General features: G+C 41.3%; 1 protein-coding gene across 12 annotated transcripts in view; it reads right to left on the reverse strand.

Annotated features, from left to right (window-relative positions):
- Window positions 1-22,325: 22,325 nt before the first annotated feature.
- Window positions 22,326-27,627, reverse strand: part of LOC137379558 (suppressor of tumorigenicity 7 protein homolog) — a 231,948-nt gene continuing 226,646 nt past the window's right edge. For all 12 annotated transcript variants that reach the window (XM_068050546.1, XM_068050553.1, XM_068050552.1 and 9 more), the window contains one exon: window positions 22,326-22,648. In XM_068050546.1, coding sequence (XP_067906647.1) covers window positions 22,553-22,648 — 96 coding nt within the window. In that variant the 3' untranslated portion in view covers window positions 22,326-22,552. The remainder of the gene's footprint in view (window positions 22,649-27,627) is intronic.

The raw sequence follows: 27,627 nt of genomic DNA on the forward strand, positions 1-27,627 counted from the left end.
CACACATTCACACACACACTGGTTAAAGAAAAAAATAGAGTAATATTCTCTCTCTGCAGAGGTATTCTATTAAAAAAAAGACAAAAAAGAATACTTAGGCCAAATACTTACTAATCATGAAGAAAAAAGATGAGATATGTTGTGTCCCAAAAATGGCATACAGTCTAGCATCTGAGTACACATAAATGGGTCATTGGGATCTTTTCTGGAGCAATTCGTTTCAGGCGGTGTTGAAAAGTAATCTGGCAGGCTTTCTAGCAAGAGAAATGCTCTTTCAGGGGTTTTAGCTCTCACACACTGGGTTCACAGGGGATTTTCCAAGAGGTAAAGAAAGAGGAGCTGGGTGTTTTCCAGCAGGCTAAAAACCCAACTGCTTTCAACACAATCCACACCCCCAACTGAACTAAAACAATATCCCAAAAGTGAAACCTCATGACCACCATAAACCTTGACATGTCACTTCTCTGTAAACATCTTCCCCAAGTCACCAAGGTTTCTGTTGTTTATTGAGCTTAAGGCATGTGACATCCAGTAATAGTTTGTTTTCAAACAAAACCTCTCAGTGACCCTTGTAAAAAAAAATACATCCATGCAATCTTTTCAGTTTTCCCAAATGAACCAATGTCCATAATTCTAAAATACGAGTCCTCAAAAAAAATAGAAGCATTTTCATAACAGTAGACATGCCAAGACAACTAATATTGAATCATGGATGGGGACTCACATAAATTAACATAAGCAAAATAACAGTCATGAAGAAAATAATGTCACTAAAGAGTGACAAATCCCCAGGACCAGACTGTTTCCATCCTAGTGTTTTAAAGGAAGTAGGTGAGAACATTAGAAGATAATAGTTAGAGCAGCTGCAAAGTTTTCTCAATTTGGAAACCAGTCCTTCAGATTACAAAATTGCAGTGTCACTTTGCTAATTAAGAAAAGTGAGAGAGGAAAACCAGGGAATTATAGACTGGTTAGCCTAACATCAGTTGTCCGGCAATTATTCGAGTCTAGAATTAAGGGTAGAGTGACTGAACACCTCGAAAATTTTCAGCTGATCAGAGAGAGCCAGGATGGATTTGTAAAGGATTGGTCATGCCTGATGAATCTGATTGATTTTTTTGAAGAGGTGGTTAAAGTAACAGACAGGGGAATGTCTATGCATGTTATTAATATGGACTTCCAGAAGGCATTTCATAAAGTTCCTGTAAGCTAAAGTTGAACCTCATGAAATTGGAGACAAATCATTGACCTGGTTAGGAAATTGGTTGAATCGGAGGAGACAGAGAGTAGGGATAATGTACTCTAATTGGCAGGCTATGACGAATGGTGTCCCGCAAGGATCTGTGTTGGCACCTCAACTATTCACTGTATTTACTAATGACTTAGATGATGGGACAGAAAAAACACACATCCAAGTTGCTGATGACACATATATAGGCAGCATTGTAAGTAGTGTAGACGGAAGCATAAAATTACAAAGAGATATTAGTGACTAAGTAAATGGGCAAAACTATGGTAAATGAATTTCAATGCAGCTAAATATGAAGTCATCCACTTTGGATCTAAAAAGGATAGAACAGGGTACTTTCTAATTGGTAAAAAGTTAGAAACAGTGGAGGTCCAAAGTGACTTGAGGGTCCAGATGTATAGAATATTAAAATGTCATGAACAGGTGCAGAATGTAATCAAGTTGGCTAATGGAACACTGGCCTTTATATCTAGAGGGACTAGATTACAGGGGGTAGATGTCATATTACAGCTGTACAAAACCATGGTTAGAGCACATTTGGATTACCGTGTGCTTCCTAAGCACACCTTAGGAAGGATATATTGGCCTTAGAGAGAGCGCATTGTAGATTTACCAGGATGATGCCTAGAGTTGGATTTTCAATTGGCCTTGCAGTGTTCCCAGAAGGCATCACTGGATCTTGATGCCTCCGAAACACAAAGCGATTTTCAAAGGGAGGGCAGGAGGGGGGAAACATGCACGCCTCCAATTAAATGGTAGCTGAGCTCAGTGCTGAGCTGATTAAAAGGCTTTCAAGGAGCAGTTTGAAATTTTCGATTGCCAAGGATGGGGAAAGCACAGTGTCTGGGGCACCCGTTGGAAGCACTGTGGGGAGCCATAAAGTCCTGTTACTGATGAGTAAAAGTGAGTGAAAAAAAGGGTGATTCAAAAACAGTGGAACAAATACCTTCCATTTGGATACTTGTAGGCATAGTGATGCTGCTGGCCCTCTGATCACCTGCCTGCTCCATTCTGTAAGGCAACGGCAAGGCCTGTCACAGCTGCCGTCTGCCTCCGAGCATTCCAACTTGGAGCCAGCTCCCGCCTCCATGCAGTGCCCGGCATCACTAATTGGGCGCCAAGCTCACCCGAGGCCCAATTAGTGGCTTTCCATTTCAAAATAGCATCATGTCAGCAACGAGAACACAGCGTAGGGTCCAGACCCTGAAATGAGTTAGGCATTGGGTTCCCGAAACTGGATTGAAACTCCAAGGATTAAATTACGGGGAGAAATTACTGAAACTAGGGTTGTATTCCCTGGAATTTAGAAGCTTATTGAAGTTTTATTGAAGTTTACATGATATTAAGGGGAACTGATAAGGTAGATGGAGAGAAACTAATTTCACCAGTTGGGGGTCTTGCACCAGTCTGAAAATCAAGAGTAAAATTAGAAAACACTGCTATATGCAAAGAGTGGTAGAAGTTTGGAACTCTCTTCCCCAAATGGCAAATAATGCCAGATTAATTGTTAATGTTAAATCTGAGATTGATAGATTTCTGTAACCAAAGTTATTATGGGATATATACCAAAGGCAGGTATATGGAGTTCAGTCACAGATCAGCCATGATCTCATTAAATGGCAGAATGGGCTAAATGGCCTACTGCTGTTCCTATGTCATATACATATAACTGAAAGTATATCATTTTCATTTTAACTCTGAAGAATTACTTTATTTCTATAAAGTATTGCATATCATATATGACTGATTGGCAGGAACTTCATTTGCTCACAGATGTGTTGCTTTTTTATTTATAAAACACATGTACAAAATTGTGAACAGGTCCTGGGTCTGCAGCTAGTTGTATATCTTTAGACAGAAATAAACACATGTACAAATAGAGTTTCACATTTGTAAAATGGGCCTCAAATTGTGATAATAGCACAGTAACTCACTATTCAAACTGCCTTGAAGTTCGTGAACTCATTCTTTCTCTCCCCAGTGTGTAAATGCAGCACATATTTTCCAGCATGTCCCATTGTCTCTCGAGATAAGGAGGCCCAAAAGAAAGAAAGAAAAGAAAGAAGAACATTGACAGCACAGGCAGAATAGTTTGTGCTTCAAACAAATAAATAAGGCATCTTGAAGAAAATCACCAAAGTCTCGTCAATTCCATTATAAAACTGTTTAGAAAACCCTGCAATGCCAATTCAGTATACATTATGAATGGAATATTTATATATTTGTTAGTATTTTCCTGTGTTCTGTCATGAATTTCCCTTGTTGAGGAGGGGTGGGGGGGTGGGGGGGGGGAGGTGTCCTGATCATTAAACATAACCCTAGATAAACAATGTCATTTTTGGGGTATCAATCAAACACATGGCCTGCGAAAAGCACTTCCTGGCAACCCTTATCACTCAAATCCTCTATCCAACCAACTTCCTTCTGTGTCCACTTCTAGAAAAAACTTCTGCTCAGGTCACTGACAATGGCATTTTCAACCTTTGACCTATCTAGCCCTTGAGCATACATTCACCAGGAGACTTCTGCAGCTGTCGATCTGCTCTAATCACTCCCTCATCTCCTCAGTTTGATGCCCCTGGGCTGCATAAGCCTCTGCTCTCTCCCACCGAAGTCACCCCTCCTGATACAACCCCTTTCTTTGCTCCCTTATGTCCAAGGGTTTCTTTGTCACTAAGATTGAGACCATCCATTCAGCTGCCTTTGCCGCAACTCCCCTTCCCCTTGCCAATCAAGCCTAGATTCCACCAAGGTTATCCCCTGCCTAGCTCCGAACTTACATCTTTCCCTAATTTCTCTTCTATTTCCATTGTACCCTCTCAGAGCTCAAGTTATCCATGAAACCCATCTCCTGCTCTCCTGACCCCATTCTTACTTAATTGCTGACCACCCAACTTCCCTTCTTGGACCTCATGTTGTCATTGTAAACAGTTCCCAATCTTCTCAGGTACCGTCCCTCTCCTTTTCAAATCTACCATCATCACCCCCTCCGCAAAAAAACATTCTTGATCCCTATGTCCTTGCAAACTATGCCCACACTTTTTCCTCTCCAAAGTCTTTGAATGTATACTGTCACCTCTCAAATATATGTCCACCTTTCCAGCAAGTCCAGCTTGACCCTTTCAAATCAGGTTTCCACCCCCCTTAATCAAAGTCACAAATAACATATGTTGTGACCATCACCGTGGTGCATTACCCCTCTTCATTCTTCTTGATCTTTCTGCAGCCTTTGACATGGGTAACCATACCATTCTCTTCCAACGCCTATCTGCTGTTGTCCAGCTATATGGAACTGCCTCAGCTGGTTGCACTCTTACCTGTATCATAGCCAGAGAACCTCCTGTAATGACTTCACTTCACAGGACGTGTTCTTCTTCAAATAGTACCATGATTAGCCATGATCTTATTGAATGCAGAGCAAGCTCGAGGGGCTGAGTGTCCTACTCCTGCTCCTAATTCGTATGTATGTTCATATGTAGCATGGTGGCCTTATTCTTATGTCTCATCCCAAATTTGGCACCTCTGTCAATGCAGTATTTCTTCAGTACTGTATTGAAGTGTGTTTAGATTATAAGCTCAAGTGCTGAACTAGGGTTTGAATTCATGGCCTTTTGATGCAGTGGCAAGAGTACCACCACTGAGTCAAGCATAAAAATAATTTAGATTACTGAATTTTTGCAGTATTCTTGAAAATTTGGATTAAAACTGGATTTACCAGAAGAATGGGCAAAATACTTTCTTTAAACCACAGTTTTCCACATTACTCCTGTTATGATATACTAAGAAATGTTTGTGCATTGGTGTTGCTCATTGTTTGACCCACTAATATTTCCGACTGTCTATTGATATCAAAGACTCAGCAGGCATCAAAAAAGATGAACATAACTCTTACCTCATAAAGCTACTTGTCTTCATTAATGCTGAAAGCTCAAATAACTATTTCTTTCAAAATAGAGAATGCCCTAAATGATGCAGTTAAAGGGAAAAGTTAAAGATGATGAATGATTCCTGTCTTCCTGTGGAGATCAGATCACTATTGATATTAATACCCAGGAATATTTGTTTGAAATAAGAAACCTAGCTCAATGTGTCTTTCACTTCTGAATTCCATCCGTACAACCTCTGAAACATTTACAGTGGCAAAATCATTTCATGCTGCCAGTATGAACAAACAGCACAATGAACTGAATTTAGCCAGGGTAATATAATTGGGTTGTGACAAACAAATGGAAGTGCTCTTCAATGAGAGTGGGGAGGGAGGGAATCAGTAACGTAGAGTTAAAAGAAGCACAGCGCAGCTGTATAGGTAGATATGCATTTCCATCCACTTCTAGCAGTACTGACCAGCTTTTAAAGGAAATCTTTAATGTCAATGATTTATCTCTTTTCTCCTATTTCTTGGTCTGCTCCTATGATGTTGCTGTAAACGAGTCACCAGCAGGTTGAAATCTGGTTCCAAAACTATGCTAGGGGATTAGTCACAGAACAGAATTACAGAATCGTTACAGTGCAGAAAGAGGCCATTCGGCCCATCATGTCCACACCAGCTCTCTGAAAGACCAACTCCCTCAGTTCCATTCTCCTGCCTTTTCCCCATAACCCTGCATGTTCTTCCTTTTCATACAACTGTCTAATTCCCTTTTGAATGCTTCAGTTGAACCTGCCTCCACCACATTGTCAGGCAGTGCATTTCCAGACCTTAACCACTCGCTGAGTGAAAAAGTTTTTCCTCATGTCACTTTTGCTTCTCTTACCAAATACTTTAAATCTGTGCCCTCTCGTTTTTGATCCTTTCACGAGTGGGAACAGTTTCTCTCTATCTATTTTGTCCAGACCTCTCATGATTTTGAATACCTCTATCAAATCACCTCTCAGCTTTCTCTTCTCCAAGGAAAACAGTCCTAACTTCTCCAATCTATCTTCATAACTGAAATTCCTCATCCCTGGAACCATTCTCACAAACCTTTTCTGTACTTTCACCAAGGCCCTCACATCTTTCCTCAAGTGTGGTGCCCAGAATTGGATGCAAGACTCCAGTTGAGGCCGAACTAGTGTCTTATACAATTTCAACATAACTTCCTTGCTCTTGTACTCTATGCCCCTATTAATAAAACCCAGGATACTGTATACTTTATTAATCGCTCTCTCAACCAGATTAACCATTCAAGCAGATTAACTCTTCCATCAATCTATAGACTGCACTAGTATATACTACTAGTAGATACTGTCCTCTGCATGTTGCTGGTTGGACCTACGTTGAATCCTCCACTTGCTGTCTTAGTGAGATTCAGGAATTAAATCTATAGTGGATGTTTGAACTGACATTACTTTCCAGGTGTACTTCAAGCAGTGTTCAGAATATTTCTACCAAACTAATTGCTAGTTAGTTAATCACTAACCATTTTCTTATTTTGTGAAAATATAATTTTTGACCTTTTTGTTGAAGACTTTGCAAAGAATATATTAATTTTGATTATTTTTCAGGCCTTTTCCCACAATTCTGGAAAACAGATTACCATTTCAAAAGACTATATGGTGGTTGTATGTACATCTGCATTGTCAGATGGGTGTGCCTAATCTCTCTTCACAAGCTCATTGCTGAAATGCACACATGTAGGTAATGGCTTGCCATGATTATGCTGCCTTGTGCAATTTTGTGCATATGCAGTTATTATGAAGTTATTTTTGTAATCTTTCCAAATGTACAGATGCAGCTCAACAATGTTAAAACAGCATTGTTGACTTGTGTGCCTGCAAATGAAAAAACATGGGAGATTTGATGCCGAATTCTTCCTTTATATTTTGCCTCCAAAGTCAGGTGGCAAAATTACTTCTCAAAATGTGTCTCGGGCCTATAGGGACATGGATACTTACTCACTTATACTGCAACAATGAGTCCAAAGGTGGGGTTGTAACATAAATGGGATAGAAAATCATTAGGAGGGTATTTTATATAGGTTTGTGATCATGTGTGTACTAACTATGAGACAATTACAATATTTCCAACATGACTATTCCCAAACTTTCTGGAGAATTGTGCCTATTTACCCCTTGCTTATCCATAATTGAATATTAATTCTCCTCTCACCAGGCTCTTCACTCATTGGCAAGCTCCAATTTCATAATTTGAGTGTATAGAACAATGTTGTGTACCTAAGCAAAGTACTGCAGATCCTGGAACTCTGAAATAAAAACAGAAAATGCTGGAAATACTCATCAACCTGGAACGTTAACTCTGTTTCTCTCTCCACAGATGCTGCCAGACTGGCTGAGTATTTCCAGCATTTTCTGATTTTATTTATTAATGTTTTGTTCATGGTGAGTATCCTCATTGTGGATGAAAACTTATTTTAAAAAGCTAAGATATTTATATCAAAATAAAATGTACATATGCCCATATCTCAACTTTATATTTCCTTGTTCTAATTTACACAAAAGCAAAGTCTGTTAGATTGGACTTTATAGTTAACATACTTACTGATAGGCATGAAAACTTCCACGTTAGATTAAAACAATTAAAAAGATGCCCTAATTATGGCTTAAACTGCATAAATAATGGTTCCATAAATGCAACATCCAAAGTTGAGGAGAGCTCTGCAAAGCTTCTTGATGGTCAAGATGATTTTGTCAGCTGCTGCACAGCTGGAGGTGGTCATTTGCACCTTCCATTCGTTTCTAGTGCCATGGGATAATAGTGGAGGAAACCCCATCTGTCCATATAGAGTTGTATTAATTCTTAGTGTGTGGTTTAACACAGAGAAACAATTAAGATCATGTGGAGTGTGAGGGTCAGCAAAGGGCGGGCCTCAAAGACTGAGTACTGAACTTTTTGTTAAGCTCAGCAGGTTTCAATATTGGTGGTCTTGAAAATTAAGAGTTAACCTTTTGCTGTAACCCATTATACACCACACTTGCAGTAAGCATAGGTCTAATTTTCCATAATTCTTAAAACTAATTAAAAGTAACCTTAAAATATTAATCAACAAAAATTGGTAACATAAATGGTGCTATCAATGTCGATGCCCCTCTGTGGAGAAAGGAATGGGGTCTAGAAAATCAATTCATGCACAGAATCCCACATTATTTTTGTGCAGCCTGGAGAGTATTCTTGCCCCACAAAATAAGCCAAATGCACTTCTCGGTCCATGTCTTCTGGTGCTGTTTATTTCGTGGGAATGTGCTTCATTTAAACTTGAAAATAACATTGAGGTCAGTAAGATGTCTAGTTCACTTTATCCAGCACCAATTATTGTAGTTTAGGCTTTCTCATAGCATCGTACAGCATAGAAACAGGACCTTCGGCCCACTGCGTCCATGCCGACCATAATGCCTATCTATACTAATCCCACCTGCCTGCATTAATTCCATATCCCTCTATGCCTTTGCTCATTCAAGTACCTGTCCAGATGCCTCTTAAATGTTGCTACTGTTCCTGCCTCCACCACTTCCTCTGGCAGCTCATTCCAGATACCCGCTATTCTTTGTATGAAAAATTTACCCCTTTGATCCCCTTTAAACCTCCTCCCTCTCACCTTAAATCCATGCCCTCTAGTCTTAGTCACCCCTACCATGGGAAACAGACTCTGGTTATCTACCCTATCTATGCCTCTCATAATTTTATATACCTCTATCATGTCCCCTCTCAGCCTCCTTCGCTCCAGGGAAAACAGACCCAGCCTTTCCAATCTCTCTTTATAACTCAAGCCCTCCATACCAGGCAACATCCTTGTGAATCTTTTCTGCACCCTCTCTAGCTTAATCACATCTTTCCTGTAGTGCAGCGACCAGAACTGCACACAGTACTCCAAATCCAGCCTAACCAACGTTATGTACAACTGTAACATGACGTCCCAACTCTTGTACTCAATGCCTCGGCTGATGAAGGCAAGCATGCCATACGTCTTCTTCACCACCCTGTCTACCTGTGTTGCCACTTTGAGGGAACTATGTACTTGCACCCCAAGGTCTCTCTGCTCAACAACACTCCCCAGGGCCCTGCCATTCACTGTATATGTCCTGCCCTGGTTTAACTTCCCAAAATGCATCACCTCGCACTTGTCTGCGTTAAATTCCATTTGCCAATCCCTTGCCCACTTTCCCAGTTGATCTATATCCTGTTCACTGTCCACTATACCAACAATTTTGGTGTCATCTGCAAACTTACTAATCATGCCCCCTACATTCACATCTAAGTCATTAATATATATGACAAACAACAGAGGGCGTAGCACAGATCCCTGTGGCACATCACTGGTCACCGGCCTCCAATCTGAAAAACAACCCTCCACTACCACCCTCTGCCTCTTATCACCAAGCTAATTTTGTATCCAATTGGCTAGCTCACCCTGGATCCTATGTGTTCGAACCTTCTGGACCAGCCTACTATGCGGGACCTTGTCAAAGGCCTTGCTAAAGTCCATGTAGACAACATCCATCACTCTGCCCTCGTCAATCCTCTTGGTTACCTCCTCAAAAAACTCAATCAAATTCGTGAGACATGATTTCCCTTGCACAAAGCCATGATGACTATCCCTAATCAGACCTTGCCTTTCCAGATGCATATAAATCCTGTCTCTAAGAATCCCTTCCAATAACTTTCCCACCACTGATGTAAGGCTCACCGGCCTGCAGTTCCCTGGCTTATCCCTGCTGCCCTTCTTAAATAAAGGCACAACATTAGCTATCCTCCAGTCTTCTGGTACCTCACCCGTGGCTAACGATGATACAAAAATCTCTGCCAGGGCCCCAGCAATCTCCTCCCTTGCTTCCCATAGCATCCTAGGATACAACTGGTCTGGCCCTGGGGATTTATCCACCTCAATGCGCTTCAAAACCTCCAACACATCCTCCTTTGTAATGTTGATATGCTCCAGGATATCGGTGTTCCCTCCTTTGATCTCACTAGCTTCCATGACCTTCTCCACGGTAAATACAGACGAGAAATATTCATTTAAGACCTCGCCCATTTCCCGTGGCTCCACACATAGATTACCACACTGATCTCTTAACGCTTTTAACATGAGACAGTTTATATAAGCAGTCGAGTCTCCTAAAACTGAAAGTTGTGCCTTTATGCATGCAGCAAATAGGATATCATGCTATGACTAACAATTACTCCCTAAATATGAAATATTGTACTGGAGATTACCTGGGATGCCAACCATGTCCTCCTGTCTTTTCAGAAAGGTAGAAAATACCATAAGGTCAGATGATTATGGCCCAGTCACAACTAGCAATCAGGTTTATTCACAAGTAAGATAATTACACAAACATAGCAAATTACCAATGATACAAGAATGTGAAAAAAGGTATATTCAGTCCTCAAGCAATTACAGCAGCCTTTCTAAAATATACCTGCTAAACTCTAAGATTTATAAATGAAACTGACTTTCATAAACTTCCTGTTGCAATGACATACAGGAGCAATGTAAGTCCGAGATTGACCTCGAGTTCAATTTCACAAGTGAACGGAACTAAAGTTAAATATCTTAATATAAAAAACTTTCATGTAGTTGTTAACTATTTTCTTCCTAAGCGTAACCACTGATAGGTGAGTCTTTAGTGATAACATAGATTTTCTTCTTATTTTACACCAGAATGATTGATAGGTTATGGGCAGTCTGAAATGGAAACTGTCCATTTATACTCAATTCTCCTAGACTGGTTCATTAGCCCAGTTACAGGCATATTTTCAAAGAGATGTAAGAAGCACGTTCCTGAGTAAAGTGGAAGGATTAGGGAGCAGAGACAAGGACGGAGAGGACAAAGGAGAGGGGAAAGATGTAGGCAAGAACCTCCTATTTTAGGGAGAAGCAAGCCTCTGTTGCAGTGAGCAGGGGACCCAATAAAGAACAAAATGGAGCAGCATTATACACCCACAGGGTTGAAAAACTAACTTGCCTTGCTTGCTTTGGGCTATCATCTCCACTCTCTTCACAGTACATTGAAATTTATACTTTGCTTCTTTGGAACATGAAAATATGGCCCATTCTGCACTTTGTGTAAACAATCCTACATGCTGTCAACTTGATTCCTGCTCACCTATAAATGGGATGGCAAGATTGATATATTTTCAACCAATGTGCCTTCCTTACTTCAGATTTATTTGGGTTGCTAAGTTACTTGGTCTGCCTTAACTGTTACTTATTTATTTGAGCTATGAAAATGCAATGAGATGCATTATATGTGATATAATCATCATCAGGATTTGAACTGCCTTCCTGCATAACTGTAAATAAAGGTGGAAGTTAAGCTTGCTACCCTTTAATTACTCTGTGCTTCTGGTCCAGAATTCTCACATGGTCACTTCTTTCACTGTAACTTATACACTATTCATCTGGTAAAAGATAATGCAATGAGTTGTGTTTTATACATATCTTTATCTGGATTGGAATCTAATTCCAACATGTCAGTTTACATAAAAGTCAAGTTTACTATACTTTCAGCTATCTTTTTTGATAATCCATATGAGTTATTTTATATAATGTCCTTTCCTGATCTCCACTGATATGTACATGCAAATCCACAGCACAGTATCTTAGAGCTGTAACCCAAGTGCTATAGTTTATTGAACTATGTATTTATTTATTTATTTAGAGATACAGCACTGAAACAGGCCCTTCTGCCCACTGAGTCTGTGCCGACCAGCAACCACCCATTTATGCTAATCCTACATTAATCCCATATTCCCTACCACATCCCCACCATTCTCCTACCACCTACCTACACTAGGGGCAATTTACAATGGCCAATTTACCTATCAACCTGCAAGTCTTTGGCTGTGGGAGGAAACCGGAGCACCCGGCAGAAACCCACGCGGTCACAGGGAGAACTTGCAAACTCCGCACAGGCAGTACCCAGAACTGAACCCGGGTCGCTGGAGCTGTGAGGCTGCGGTGCTAACCACTGCACTACTGTGCCGCCCTACTTCTGTATCTCCACAACAATGCCCTATAAGTGTTGAATATTGTAATGTAAAATGCCATAAATGTTTTTGGATTTTAGAAATTAAAAATAGCTTGTTACACAATATTCATATAATATAAAAGTATTATCCTATGAGACAACTGTTGTTAAACCTAATAACCTGTTTTTTTGGACCATTTCATGGCCACACAAAACATTACAAGGAGAGCTTTTAAATATGAGGGATCGCACATCAACGTATATGGAGTGATTGGATAGAGAAAAAAGGATGGATGGCACAATTTACTAGAAAATAATCAGAATCAGCAGGTCAGGTGATGTTATTAACTGCAAGAGAAAAACTTGTCTTTTTGTCATTTGAACTATTTGCCTTATAATATAAATATATAACAGTGTTCTTCTAAAGATTAAAATAAACTCTGATCTTCTGTTTGGAAAAGGTATGATTTCTGGTGTCAGATATCATGCTGACATTAACTGCTTTGCAAGATGGGCTTAGACTGATCAATTTACAGTGTAACCATACTTCTTTAAAAAAAAACTTCACTGTACTTACTGATCCAAGCATTGGACTAACACAGGTTATTGCTGCACAATCCCATTCATTTCATTTTATTTTGTACATCCACCTCAAAATCTGAGTGTGGCTGGAGAACAAAATTACTTACACACCCACTTGCAACCAGAGAGTGGCTGTGTGTATGGATTGCTTCTGTCTCTGGAGTCAGGGCCTGCACAGTAAACTGGATACCAAACCTGGCTAATGCTCCTAACTTCTTTTCATTTGTTTTCTTCTCTACGCTAGAAGAGGAATAAACTGCGCTCAAAGGTCCAAGCAGCTTAGCCAATTCACTCTTATTTCTTCAGGGGAAACAGTTGGCCAGTACTTACCTTCAAGGTCAGGGAGTAGGTATGGAGAACCTTCCCTCGAGATTAAATAGTTAGGTAAAGTCCATGGCAGATTGTACATGGTCTATAAAAGGAGTGGGCTTGATGAGCTGAAACCTTTCTCATTACATGCTTATTATGTTCTTCCAACATCCTGGCAGTCAGCATTGACTAGAAACCTAACTAGACCAGCCATATAAGTACTGTGGCTACAAAAGCAGGTTAGAGGCTGGGAATTCTGTGTCCAGTAATTCACCTCCTGACTCCCCAAAGCCTGGTCCACCATCTACAAAGCACCAGTCAGGTGTGTAATGGAATACTCTCCACTCTTCTGAATGAGTGTAGCTCCAACGTCACTCAGAAGCTCAACACCATCCAAGTCAAAGCAGCCCATTTAGCAGCACCCCTTTCACCACCTGAAGCATTCACTCCCTCCACCACTGGCACACAGTGGCAGCAGTGTGTACCACAGGGTTGTCCAACCTTATTGCAGGGGGGAGCCACATTACAATTTTGTCTTACATAGGGGGCTGGTAAGACAATTTTAGAAAGATAAAGGCAGTAAAAATGTATCTATTAATCAAAACAACAACAAATATGCATTTTTGTGAAGAAGCTTTAAACGAGAAGTTTAGTTTGACTTTCTTTCTCGCCAATATGTTGGGGACCGATTTAGTGAGATACCTGGCATTTTTTTTGCTTGCACAAGTCGTCAATGTTTGCCAATACACTTGTTGTAGCAATGCAGAGTATTCCAAATAAATGTCCATCTGTCAGGTGTGATCTTGATCCCTCTCTCTCCCTCCCTCCTTCTCCATGTCCCCCCTGCTGTGTTCCCCTCACTCTGTGCCAACCCACTCTGCGCCCCCCTCTTGTCCCCTCTGTCGGTCTGCCCCCCCCCTCTCTCTGTCTCTCTCAACCCGCCAACACCAACCCCACCTCTTGCTCCCCGACAGTTGCAGAGTGCGAGAACACTCAGCAGAGCAGCTTTGTGGTTGGTCGTTTTTTTAAAAAATCGCACGTCAGTTTCACAGCTGACGGGTGCTTAAAGCAGAGACAGCACTTCCGAAAATTGGACAGATTCAGGGTTTTCTGACATGTTCCGATTTTTTTTTAAAAGCCCGCTGCAAAACCCAGAATCTTTCCGAAGTTTGGAAACCGCCGTTCCCACTCCCAGCACCTGTCAGCTGTGAAACTGACTTGTGATTTCTGGTCTGGAAGAAGAAGCCAATGGGAACTTTCTCTTCTCTGAAATACATCTGCGGGCCGGATGGAAATCTTTGGCAGGCTGGATCCTGGCCCACGGGCTGTATATTGGACAACACTGGTCTACCATCTACAAGATGCACTGCAGCGACTCGCCAAAGCTCCTTCGACAGCACTTTCCAAATCTGCAACCTCTGCCGCCTAGAAGCAAAAGGGCCGCAGACACATGGGAACACCGCCACCTGGAAGTTCCCCTCCACACACCATCCTGACTTGGAACTATATTGCTGTCCCTTCACTGTTGCTGGGTCAAAATCCCGGAACTCCCTCCCTAACAGCACAGTGGGTGTACCTACACTACATGGACTGCAGCGGTTCAAGAATGTGGCTCACCACCACCTTCTCAAGAGCTGGTCAATAAATTCTGCCTTTGCCAGTAACACATGCTAATAACGAATAAGTGGCTAAGTGTTTTTCTGATGGAGAGACTTACATCTTTACTGATGGTTTATACTTGCACACTACCCATTCTGACTTAGCCTTGTGTCTTAGGTATTCATTGCTTTCTGAAATGTCATGGTTGTATGGAGCTGAAATCTTTTGCTTTATATAAGGTTTATAAAAACTTGTCTATTTTATGTTCATTTCCCTGAGCTGGGGATAGTGATTTAGAAGCAGTGTGAAATAAATTAACCTTTCCAAGGATTCTATGAATGTTGCTCTGTAATTGTCCAGTCCAAGGAGCGTAAACAAAGAATGCTGGTGTTATGCACTGATTTCGATTCCCTCCCTGCTGCAAACCACCTAGTTTCCAGACAGTACCTCCTGCTTTAATCGATTGCTGGTATAGATCAAATTTCTGCCTGGCAATATAATCACTTGCTGATCAAATCACTGCCCAGCATGATCTTTCTGGCTGTAAATCAAATTAGACATTTCTGATGTTTAGGTGAAGACATAGACAAGAGTTTTGCACTTTAAAAAAATTGTATATTTACATACATCTATTTTGAGTCATTGAGGTTGAATATCTGCCGGGGGTTGGGGGGAGGGGGCACCCACCATGTTCCAGGATTTCCTCAGCTCTTTGCCCTTGAGTTACAGTGGATGAGCACAAGGGCCCCACAATAATTCATCCCCATTATTCACAGAAATTAAGTAATGGCTTTGAGTACTTTAAAACTAACACAGAAATTGATGGCTGAGCTGGTAGAAATACTTCATTAATAGCTCTTCAAAATACCTTAAATGAGTGAAACTACTTTCCAGCCATTTCCACTCCACCTTCTAAAAGCACGTGTAATCACACTACAAGGAGGGTTCGGCAGTTATAGTTTAAATGATGCATGCCCACCTGTATTGACACCCCAAATTCTTCCTCCAATGTCCAGTACTCCATTTTGGGGCAATTCTTTCAACTGAAACATTTTGAACTGGGAAAAGTTAAACTTTGGCAAATGTGCAGGGAGATTGCAAAAGTAAAGGATAGTTACATAATTATACAGTTCACCACACAAAAGATTAATTTCTACTGTAGTAACAAGACACTTGCATTACCATGGAGATGAGAATGGTTCATTGTGCAGCAGAAACTGCAATCACACTTATATAAAATATTCTTTGAAATTGTAGCCCTTATATGGGTAAGTAATTTAATCATAAGATCAAGTCAAAAACTAATTGTGTTTTCGTATTGTTACAATTTCAGTAATGACACTGCAATGTTGAGTTTTGTTCCAATTAAGCTTAAGAATTGTTGATGAAATCACCCTTGAGCGAAAATTAAAAGTAATTTATATATGGCTTATTTCCTGAAACGTGCCTCATGCTCTTTCAAATATAAATGTTAACAATTTTTTATTTTATCTGACAGTTCTAGGAAGTAAACATGCAGGATTGACAGAGTAGATGATAAGAGGTTGTTTCCCCTGGCTGGAGAGTCTAGAGCTAGGCGCTATAGTCTTTGGATAAGAGTTCGATCATTTAAGACTGAGATGAGAAATTTCTTCACTCAGAGGGTTGTGAATCTTTGGAATTCTCTCCCCCAGAGTGCTGTGGATGCTCAGCTGGTGAGTATATTCAAGGCTGAGATCAATAGACTTTTGGACTCTAGAGGAAACAGAGGATATGGGGATCGAGCAGGAAAGTGGAATTAAGTTCAAAGATCAGACATAATCTTATTGAATGGCAGAACAGGCTCAAGGGACCAAATTGCCTACTCCTGCTCCTATTTATGGTCTTATGTTCATATTTTTTAAAAAATATGTAACACTTTGTGACAATTTATGATTTTGAATTCTGCATTGTGCAGGAACACCTACTAAAATTCTTATGCCACCTTCAAAATCTGGTAAATTACTTCAGAGGCACCAGTTTGATAAAAAGAATCCAAATACCTCAACATATACTGGACCCACACCACCAACACAAACCAGTGGTTGGGTGAGCTTTCTTCAGGTAAAATCTGTTTACTTGACGGCAACATCTTGGGTCTTAAGCATCACAACAGCCATAATGAATATCTTCTCTTCTTCAGTACACAATGTATGACAAAAAAGCCGATAGAATGAATTTTTGTGCTGCGTTTTACTGATAAACGTATCATAGTAATGATATTATGAAAGCATGACTCCTCCTGTGCCTGCACTCAATAACATTTGCGCCACACAAGTGCCAGGCAATAACCATCTCCAACAAGAGAGAATCTAACCATCTCCCCACGACATTCAATGGCATTACCGTTGCTGAATCCCCCACTAACAACATTCTGGGAGTTACCATTGACCAGAAACTGAATTTGAGCAGCCAGATAAATACCATGGCTACAAGAGCAGGTCATAGACTGGGAATTCTGCAGCAAGTAATGCACCTCCTGACTCCCCAAAGCCTGTCCATCATCAACAAGGCACAAGTCAGGAGTGTGATGGAATACTCTCCACTTGCCTGGATGTGTGCAGCTCCAACAACACTCAGGAAGCTCGACACCATCCAGGGCAAAGCAGCCCGCTTGATTGGCACCCCATCAACAAACATTCACTCCCTCCACCACCAACAAACAGTGGCAGCAGTGTGTATCATATACAAGGTGTACTGCAGCAACTCACCATGCCTCCTTCGACAGCATCTTTCAAACCTGCAAACTCTTCCACCTTGAAAGACAAGCTCAGCAGACACATGGTCACACACCATCCTGACTTGGAACTGTATCACCATTCCTTCACTATTGCTGGATCAAAATGCTGGAACTCCCTCCTTAACAGCACTGTGTGTGTACCAGCACCAGATGGACTGCAGCAGTTCAAGAAGGCAGCTCACCACCACCTTCTCAAGGGCAATTAGGGATGGGCAATAAATGCTGTCCTAGCCAGCGACACTCACAACCCATGAAAGAATTTTTTTTAAAGCTCAATATTGTTTATCCTCTTTCTACTCCCACAATGAACACTATTGAACAAAAATATTAACACCTGATTTCCTAACCGCATGTTCAGCAAGAACATTCTACAGATACGGAGTTCCGAAGAAGGGTCACTGACCCGAAACGTTAACTCTGCTTCTCTTTCCACAGATGCTGCCAGACCTGCTGAGTGAATCCAGCATTTCTTGTTTTTGTTTCAGATTTCCAGCATCTGCAGTATTTTGCTTTTATTCTACAGATTACCATTTTTTTTAAATTATAAAGGTAAATCTAATCATATTATTGTGAAATACAGTTTTCAAAATGTTTTTATGATGTTACAAATCTTAGTTTCAGCTCTTGGCCACTGATAAAAGTTTTAATGATGACCTGATGCTTTTAATAATTAAATAACAATGCTATCTCACAGACATGTCTTTCACATGAAACATTAAAACCAGGGCCATATCTGCTTAGTCAAGTTGATGCAAAAGATCCCACATCATTTTTCAAAGAGTAAGGACTTTCCCCAGTGTTCTGGCCAATAGTAATGCCTCAATCGACATCACCAAAACAGATTAATTGGTCATTTATCTCATTTGCGCTTGTAGGGCCTTGCTGAATGCCATGTTTGCCTACAAAGCAGAGGTTACACTTTAATAGGAATCATTATCTGTGGAGTGATTTGGGATGTCCTAAGAATGTGAAGGCCATTATGTAAATGCAAGTTCTTTGTTCAAATGACCCTAAATAAATTTCATATATGTCCACCCACATTCACAATAAGGACTCCATTCAAAATATTCACAGAAGGTTAGTGTTTAAAATTACATTATCTGTAAATGACACACTAGCCCATTGTTTTGATACTGCACTAAAGGAATAAGACAAAGATTTATCATGAGGCTCACCAAGGAATTATTGGTCTCAGCTCTGCTACAAAGGAGCAGAGATTGGACTGTTTTCCAGTGGAATGAAGAAAATAATTGAAGGCTTGGGCAAAACACTCTGACTCACTCTTCACAACTTCTAGCAACTTGAACAAAAGTATTATCATGGTATATTTGTTGTGTTGTCATGATATTATTACTATCACAGAGACATAGTTGAGGGAAGGGCAAGACTGGCAGCTCAATATTCCAGGGTATAGAATCTTCAGGCGTGACAAGGTGGAGGTGGTGGGGGGTGGGGATGTAAACGAGGAGGTAGCATTGCACTCTTAAGGAGTCAATTACTGCATTAATGAGGGAATGATATCTTAGAAAGTTCCTCAAATGAGGCCATATGCGTAGAACTTAAAAACAAAAAGGGGGCAATCACTTTGTTGAGAGTGTACTACAGGCCTCCAGTCAGGGGGAGATAGAGCAGCAGATATGTAGGCAAATCTCAGAGAGGTGTAAAAATAATAGGGTAATAATAGTAGGGGATTTCAACTTCCCTAATATTAACTGGGATAGTCTTAGTGCAAAAGGCTTAAAGGGGGTGGAATTCTTACAGTGCATCCAGGAGAGCTTTTTGAGCCAGCACATCGAAAATCCTACAAGAGGCGGTACTGGACCTAATCCTAGGGAATGAAGCCAGACAAGTGGTAGAAGTGTCAGTGGGGGAGCATTTCGGAGATAGTGACCATAACTGTAAGATTTAAGGTAGTTATGGAAAAGGACAAAGATGGACTGGAAATAAAGATGCTGAATTAGGGCACGGCCGATTTCAATATGATAAAACAGGATCTGGCCGAAGTGGACTGGGAGCAGCTACTTGTAGGAAAGTCTACATCAAACCAGTGGGAGTCATTCAAAAAGGCAATAGTGAGAGTTCAGGGCCAACATGTTCCCGCAAAGAACGGAAAAAAAGGAGGCTTATGGCAGATTCAGAGGGCTGAAAACAGCAAAGGCCCTGGAGGAGTATAAAAAGTGTAGGGGGGATACTTAAAAAGTAATTAGGTGAGCAAAGAGGGGGCATGAAAAAAACACTGGCGGGCAAGATAAAGGAGAATCTCAAGGCGTTCTATAAGTATATTAAGGGCAAGAGGATAACCAGGGAAAGAGTAGAGCCCAGTAGGGACCAAAGTGGCAATCTGTGTATGGAGCCAGAAGACATAGGTGAGGTTTTAAATGATTACTTTTCATCTTTCACTATGGAGAAAGATGATGTAGGTGTAGAGATCAGGGAGGGAGATTGTGATATACTTGAACAAATTAGCATTGAAAGGGAGGAGGTATTAGCAGTTTTAGCAGGCTTAAAAGTGGATAAATCCCCAGGCCCAAATGAGATGTATCCCAGGCTGCTATGTGAGGCAAGGGAGGAGATTGCAGGGGTTCTGACACAAATTTTCAAATCCTCTCTGGCCACAGGAGAGGTGCCAGAGGACTGGAGGATAGCGAATATGGTATTCAAGAAGGGTAGTAGGGATAAACCAGGTAATTACAGGCCAGTGAGTCTAACATCAGTGGTAGGGAAACTACTGGAAAAAATTCTGAGAGATAGGATTACTCTCCACTTGCAGAGGCAGGGATTAATCAGGGATAGTCAGCATGGCTTTGTCAAGGGGAGATCGTGTCTAACTAAGTTGATTGAATTTTTCGAGGTGGTGACTAGATGTGTAAATGAGGGTAAAGCAGTTGATGTAGTCTACATGGACTTCAGTATGGCTTTTGATAAGATCCTGCATGGAAGATTGGTCAAGATGGTAATAGCCCATGGGATCGAGGGCAATTTGGCAAACTGAATCCAAAATTGGCTTAGTGGCAGGAGGCAGAGGGCAATGGTCGAGGGTTGTTTTTGTGATTGGAAGCCTGTAACCAGAGGTGTAGCTCAGGGATCGGTGCTGGGACCCTTACTGTTTGTCGTGTATATTAATGATTTAGACATGAATATAGGAGGTATGATCAGTAAGTTCACAGATGACAGGAAAATTGGTGGTGTCGTAAATAGTGAGGAGGTAGACCTTAGATTACATGACGATATAGATGGGCTGGTAAAATGGGCGGAGCAGTGGAAAATGGAATTTAATCCTGAGAAGTGTGAGGTGATGCATTTTGGGAGGACTAACAAGGCACGGGAATATACAATGGATGGTAGGTCCCTAGGAAGTACAGAGGGTCCGAGGGATCTTGGTGTACTTGTCCCTATATCACTGAAAGCAGCTGCACAGGTAGACAAGGTGGTTAGGAAGGCATATGGGAAACTTGCCTTTGTTAGCTGAGGCATAAAATGTAAGAGCAGGGAGGTTATGATGGAGCTGTATAAATGCTAGTTAGGCCACAGCTGGAGTATTGTGTACAGTTCTGGTCGCCACACAATAGGAAGGATGTGATTGCACTGCAGAGGGTGCAGAGAGATTCACCAAGATGTTGCCTGGGCTGGAGCATTTCATCTATGAAGAGAGACTGAGTAGGCTAGGGTTGTTTTCCTTGGAGCAGAGAAGGCTGAGGGGGGACTTGATTCAGGTATACAAAATTATGAGGGGCATAGGTAGGGTGGACAGGAAGAAACTTTTTCCCTTAGCGGAGGTGTCAATAACCAGGGGGCATAGATTTAAGGTAAGGGGCAGGAGGTTTGTTTTTTATTAGAGATACAGCACTGAAACAGGCCCTTCAGCCCACCGAATCTGTGCCAACCATCAACCACCCATTTATACTAATCCTACATTAATCCCATTACCCTCTCACATCCCTACCTTCTACCTATAGTAGGGGCAATTTACAATGGCCAATTTACCTATCAACCTGCAAGTCTTTGGCTGTGGGAGGAAACCGGAGCACCCGGCGAAAACCCACACGGTCACAGGGAGAACTTGCAAACTCTGCACAGGCAGTACCCAGAATCGAACCCGGGTAGAGGGGATTTGAGGAAAAGAAATTTCACCCAGAGGGTGGTTGGAATCTGGAACACACTGCCTGAAGGGGTGGTAGAGGCAGGAACCCCTACAACATTTAAGATGTGTTTAGATGAGCACTTGAAACACGATAGCATACAAGGCTACGGGCCAAGTGCTGGAAAATGGGATTAGAATAGTTAGGTGCTTGATGGCCGGCATGGACACAATGGGCCGAAGGGAATGTTTCTGTGCTGTATAATTCTATGACTCTACAGTAGAGTAAATGGCACAATAAGTTAGCACAATGTCTTTTAAATCCAGCCCAGATTGCTATCAGCTGTTAAGGTGCTACTAGAATTGGTGCTACTTTGGTATTCTTGCAGTTTCTAGTGACCAAGGGTGCACAAAACAAAATGCAGTCTTACTCAGAGGGAACATTCAGAACACTGGTATGGTAATAGAGATATTCAGAATTGTGAATAGGGATGGTGTGCTGAAATTGGGATTAAGGCGCAGCAGAGAGAGTTTAATTTTGCACTTGACCATGGTGATAGTTGACACTAAAAGCCAGAAATTAAAAGTACTCTCACTCCTCAGCACTGACATGTTAAAAGTCTCCAAAATATAACCTCCCCCAAGCGATTAGTTCATTTAAAAAAAACTGGAGCTGGCAGGGCTCAGGAGTGATTGTCCTCCCCATCGGGTAGGAAATGGAATGCTGCTGCCTGTGAGAGGGGTGAAAGTACAATAAAAATGGGACAAAGAGACTGCATAGTACAATGTTAAAGAATTGTGCCATTTCACTTGTATTACACAAAATTTAAACTTTATTTTTGGGGGCTTTTTTGTTTATTTTTGTAGAATTTTGCTAACAGCAACATAATAAAATAGAACAACAACAACTTTGTTTGGTACAACAGAAAACATGTTCACATAAGAACAAAACATAGCATATGGTGTCTTAAAGTCACAGATTTTCATCCCTTTTTCATGCTGTTTTGCACTCTGCTAGATGTGAGCTTGGCACAGGTGTCATGGTAGTCAGTCTATCACAGCTCCTTTCTTCTTAGATCCGTGTCAATTGATGCCACAGGCTAGAAGGTAAAATACTTTCAACCTTTTCCATCACAAAGTTTAATGGAGCAAACAGTGTACTGAGAAACTGCAGAGAAAATGGGAAAGAACACTCATTAAAGGAGAGAATTTAGAATAAGTACAGTAAACAGTAAATAAATACAAAAAGTGAACTTGAGAGACATTGATTTAAAGGGATATTTTAGCAATTAGTCTCATACAAATTAATTACTTCAGTGCACATAAAAAGCAGAGCTTTTACAGACTTTCCTTTGCAAATACTAAGTGCAATCTGTGTCTGTGTTTTATTCTTCAGAAAGCATTGCAGTTCTAAGTACAAGATTTCAATCGGACCCTGGTCTCAACATCACATCTAATGGTCTTTGGTGCAGCACTGAGAGAGTTCTGCAGCGTCAGAGGTAGTACATTTTGGATCAGGTAGCAATAATGGAAGAGGGGCAGGGAGGTCTCCTGGTATTCTGGCCAACTGTTCTCCCTTAAGCAACATCACCAAAATAAATTAACTGGTTACTCATTTAATTGGCTGTTTACGCAACCTTGCTGTGCACAAACTAGCTGTTGCGTTTGCCTTCAAAAGCAGGAATGACAGCACTTCAAGAAATTCATTGGCTGTCAATTGCTTCGGAATGTCCAAGGTAATAAGCTGCTATTTAAATGCAATTTCTTTTCCTTCATCTGATGCATTAATATCTAAGAAAATGTACTCATTCTTGCCTGAGGAACTAACCAATTGTGGCATCTCTGCAGTACAACCAGAGAGTACAGGTAACAAAATCAAGTTCACAAATTCACTGATTACTCAAGGCAAGAGTTTGTAAGCAGCTTATCAGTAATTATTAGCACCTACCTTCTTGTTCTATGGTGACATTAGATTTGAATGCTAATTCTGTTGAATCCAACTGTTGATTGGGAACCTAATGTCTCAATTTTGCAGCTCTAACACAACTCCAAGCTGGTCCAGACCCACCAGATCTTAGTTTGAGAGCTACCCCCATGAGAAAGGCACCGAAGAAATATAAGGTGTAACAATTAAGAAAAAAGTGCAATGTGAGTAGAACTAGTATGTGTGAGTGGGTAGACTATACAGTATTTGCAGATGTACTTTTTAAAGTACATCCATTCTGCCTTCGGAGAATACTTGGCATCAGGTGGCAGGACTATATCTCCAACACAGAAGTCCTTGAAGCGGCCAACACCCCCAGCTTATACACACTACTGAGTCAGCGGCGCTTGAGATGGCTTGGCCATGTGAGCCGCATGGAAGATGGTAGGATCCCCAAAGACACATTGTATAGCGAGCTCGCCACTGATATCAGACCCACCGGCCGTCCATGTCTCCGCTATAAAGACGTCTGCAAACGCGACATGAAATCGTGTGACATTGATCACAAGTCGTGGGAGTCAGTTGCCAGCATTCGCCAGAGCTGGCGGGCAGCCATAAAGACAGGGCTAAATTGTGGCGAGTCGAAGAGACTTAGTAGTTGGCAGGAAAAAAGACAGAGGCGCAAGGGGAGAGCCAACCGTGCAACAGCCCCGACAAACAAATTTCTCTGCAGCACCTGTGGAAGAGCCTGTCACTCCAGAATTGGCCTTTATAGCCACTCCAGGCGCTGCTTCACAAACCACTGACCACCTCCAGGCGCTTACCCATTGTCTCTCGAGATAAGGAGGCCCAAAAGAAAGAAAGAAAGAAAGAACTTTTTAAAATATAACAAAACCTCAAAGGTACAGATGTTCCTCCTCCCCACTGTACACAACTCAGACAGTTATCTGTCATTTCCATGCTCTGTCCTACCACGGGAGAAGGAATACCCCTGGAAATGGGCAGACCCTGAAAATTGGGGTAGTAAACATGACCACTGCTGCAGGCCTGAGAGATCTGCTGCAGTGGAGACAGCGCTTCCCTGGAGCTGCTGTCCAAAATGAAACAGATAGCCTCCAGCCCCGCTGATCCTCCTTACAGGTCCAGAAATATAAGTAACTTTCCCAAGGGCACGGAACAATCCTTTAAGGCCCATTTTGACCTGATCTCCTATGTTTGGCACTTTTTCAGACAGAAACCCAGGAAAATGACACGGGATGTAGTCTGACGTCTATCCCACATGATCAATGTTTGATTTAAATGTTCCCATCTGTTTCTTAGGGAAACATTTCACCCAGAGCCAGGCATACCACAGGAACTGTGTATTAAATGCAAAAGAGGAAGAGAACTAGCATAATGGGTCTTTACACTTTATTCTCTGCTTTGCACTGGGAAAACCTGCATTGTGGATGTATAAAGCAGAGGAGAGCTGGCTCCACATTCTTCCACTAAACTCTTTTCAGTAAATAAGAGCAGGGTGGGTGGGAGAAAGCCAAGCAAGTATGTATCAGGTTTGTGTGAATTCTAGCAAATTAAACACCCATTGAGACACTAAAGATATTATGGAGTAAAATGTCTGAACTTATTCAAAGCAACTGTGGTCTCCTTGCACGACATGCAGGCTGGAAAGCTCCACATCTTTCAGATACCATTCAAGAATGTAAGATTATCAGATAATTGCTGGACCAACAGTTTTGCTGCTTTATGTAGTCTCGGGCAATATTGACATTCACTCCACTACTGCTCTGTACAGCGAACAACATCCATTTTAAAAGCAGATGCTAACTGACACGTTGTGCCATCATCCTTTCTTGTAATGCCCTTCACAGAAAGCAGCAAACTGAGTATTCTTAAATGCAAGATGTTGTCAACGATTTATTTTTAATGTTGAAAATAGATGAAGGCTTTTATTCTGAACACCAAATCCACATATTACAGCAGTGCTTACACTTCAAATATACTTCATCATCTGGAAAGCAATTTGAGATATCTTGAGGTTGTGAATGGCACTATATAAATGCAAGTCTTTCTTTCTTTAGAAAAGTGTTATGGTTGCACTTTGCAGTTGGCACATAACATTATAGTAGCAATGATGGAAATATCTCAGTGCCCAAGATTTTAGTCCAATACACATTTCCAGAACACGAAGTTGCCACATCTGCTAATTCAAGCAATCTCATTCTTATGTTCCTAAAAAAAACCAATTTATTTTCATTCATGTTCACAGGTATCTGGGCCCACAACAGTGAAACTTCAATTATGATCATCTTTATTCTCAACATCGCACTTGGACTTATTGACACCAACACTGCATACCTTTGCAAACAAATCTATCTGAGACATCTTGCATACTGGAACTTTGACTTTTAAGATTAAATTCAAACGATAGGGTTAAAAGCAGGCCAAAATTTTTCAGCTATTGCAATCACAGCTCATTATAATTTGATTCAATTGTCCTGTCAGTTATTAAAGATAAGCTTTAAACTGATTGTTCTGACATATTGCAAGGGAATATTCTTCATCATCAATAAATTAGAATAGGTCAGACAAGGAAGGTCCCCAATGTATCAATTAATTAGTCCAGTGATTAACTTAGCCACATGGGCCAGCAAGGCCCCAGGTTCAGCCCTAGTCTAAATTAGCCCCAGTGCCCCTGGATTAAGGAGAAAGATCAACCAAGTATCCCAGGCCAAATCACTTTCCAGCAGCTTATGCTTAAAGGTGTGTGAGTGTTAGGTTGCAGGAATGGGTTTGATTTTGGTGCCCCCCCCGCCGATCCCCATGATAAATTAGTTCCCAACACTCATTGCCAAGGCTCACACAAGAATAGCAGTTACCTGGTGAGATGCGAGACAGCGACCAATGCCTGTGGAACCCTACCCCGGACAGGCATTACTGCCTTCAGGAAAGCTCCTACAAATTTGGGGTTTTATGGTAGAGATACTGGGCTCAGCATCATTGATCACTCCTGTAAACAGACTCTGCATCCAAGGTAGTGTTACCAACTCTGGTTGGAAAGATTCCTGGAAGTTTCATCACATGAGCACCCACTTCACCCAAACAACCTTTACTCCCATCTCCAATATTTTATAATTAATGAACAAAAATGATTAAAGTACTAGCAAGAGAAAAGTCACTAAGGACTAGCTTCTAAAACTACATCACAATTTATTTATGTTGTAATTATTCACTTTAGTCATTACTCGAACCATTTTAATATTCTCTTCTTGCATCTGGGTGACTTATCAGTAATAATGAACAACTTGCATTTATATAGTACCTTTTATGTAGTAAAACCTTCCAAGATGCTTCACAGGAGCATTCCAAACAAAACGTGACACTGAGCCACATAAGAAGATATTAGGGCTGAGCATGGTCAAAGAGGTAGGGTTTAAGAAGCAACTTAAAGGAGAGGCAAAAGGCAGAGAGGTTTATGCAGGGTATTCCAGAGTTCAGGGCCTAGGCAGCTGCAAGCACAGCCACCAATGGTACAGTGATTAAAACAGGGGATGTGCAAGTGGTTAGAATTGGCAGAGAGCATACAGGGTTGTAAACCTGAGGGAGGTTACAGAGATGGGGAGGGGTGATGGCATAAAGTGATCTCAAAACAAGGGTGAAAGTTTTAAAAATGGCATGTTTCCAGACCAGGAACCAATGTATGAAAGCAAGCACAGGGGTGATGGGTGAATGGGACTTTGTGCCCTTTAGGATATGGGAAGCAAAGTTTTGGGTGTGCTCAAGTTTATGGAGGGTGGAAGATGTGATGCTGGCCAAGTGAGCATTGGAATAGTTAAATCTAATGTAACAAAGGCATGTATGAGGGTTTCAGCAGCGGATGAGCTGAGGCGGGGAGGAGTCAGGCAACATTGCCTGAGGTGGAAATAGGCAGTTTTGGTAATGGCATGGATTATGTGGTCAGAAACTCAACTTGGGGTCAAATATGACACGAAGATTGTGAATGGTCTGGTTCAGCCTCAAACTGTTGCCAGAGAGAGGGATGAAGTCAGGATGGAATAGAAGTTTTGGTGGGGTTTGAAGACAATCCTCAATATTTAGTTGGGGGAATTTCTGCTCATCCAGTACTAGATGTCGGACAAGCAGTAACAATTTAGAAACAGCAGAGTGGCCGAGAGAGGTGGTGGTGAGGTAGAGCTGGGTGTCATCATGCTGTCAGCATTCGTGTG

This window comes from Heterodontus francisci, chromosome 18 (assembly GCF_036365525.1).
Source record: "Heterodontus francisci isolate sHetFra1 chromosome 18, sHetFra1.hap1, whole genome shotgun sequence".
NCBI classification, from domain to species: Eukaryota; Metazoa; Chordata; class Chondrichthyes; order Heterodontiformes; family Heterodontidae; genus Heterodontus; species Heterodontus francisci.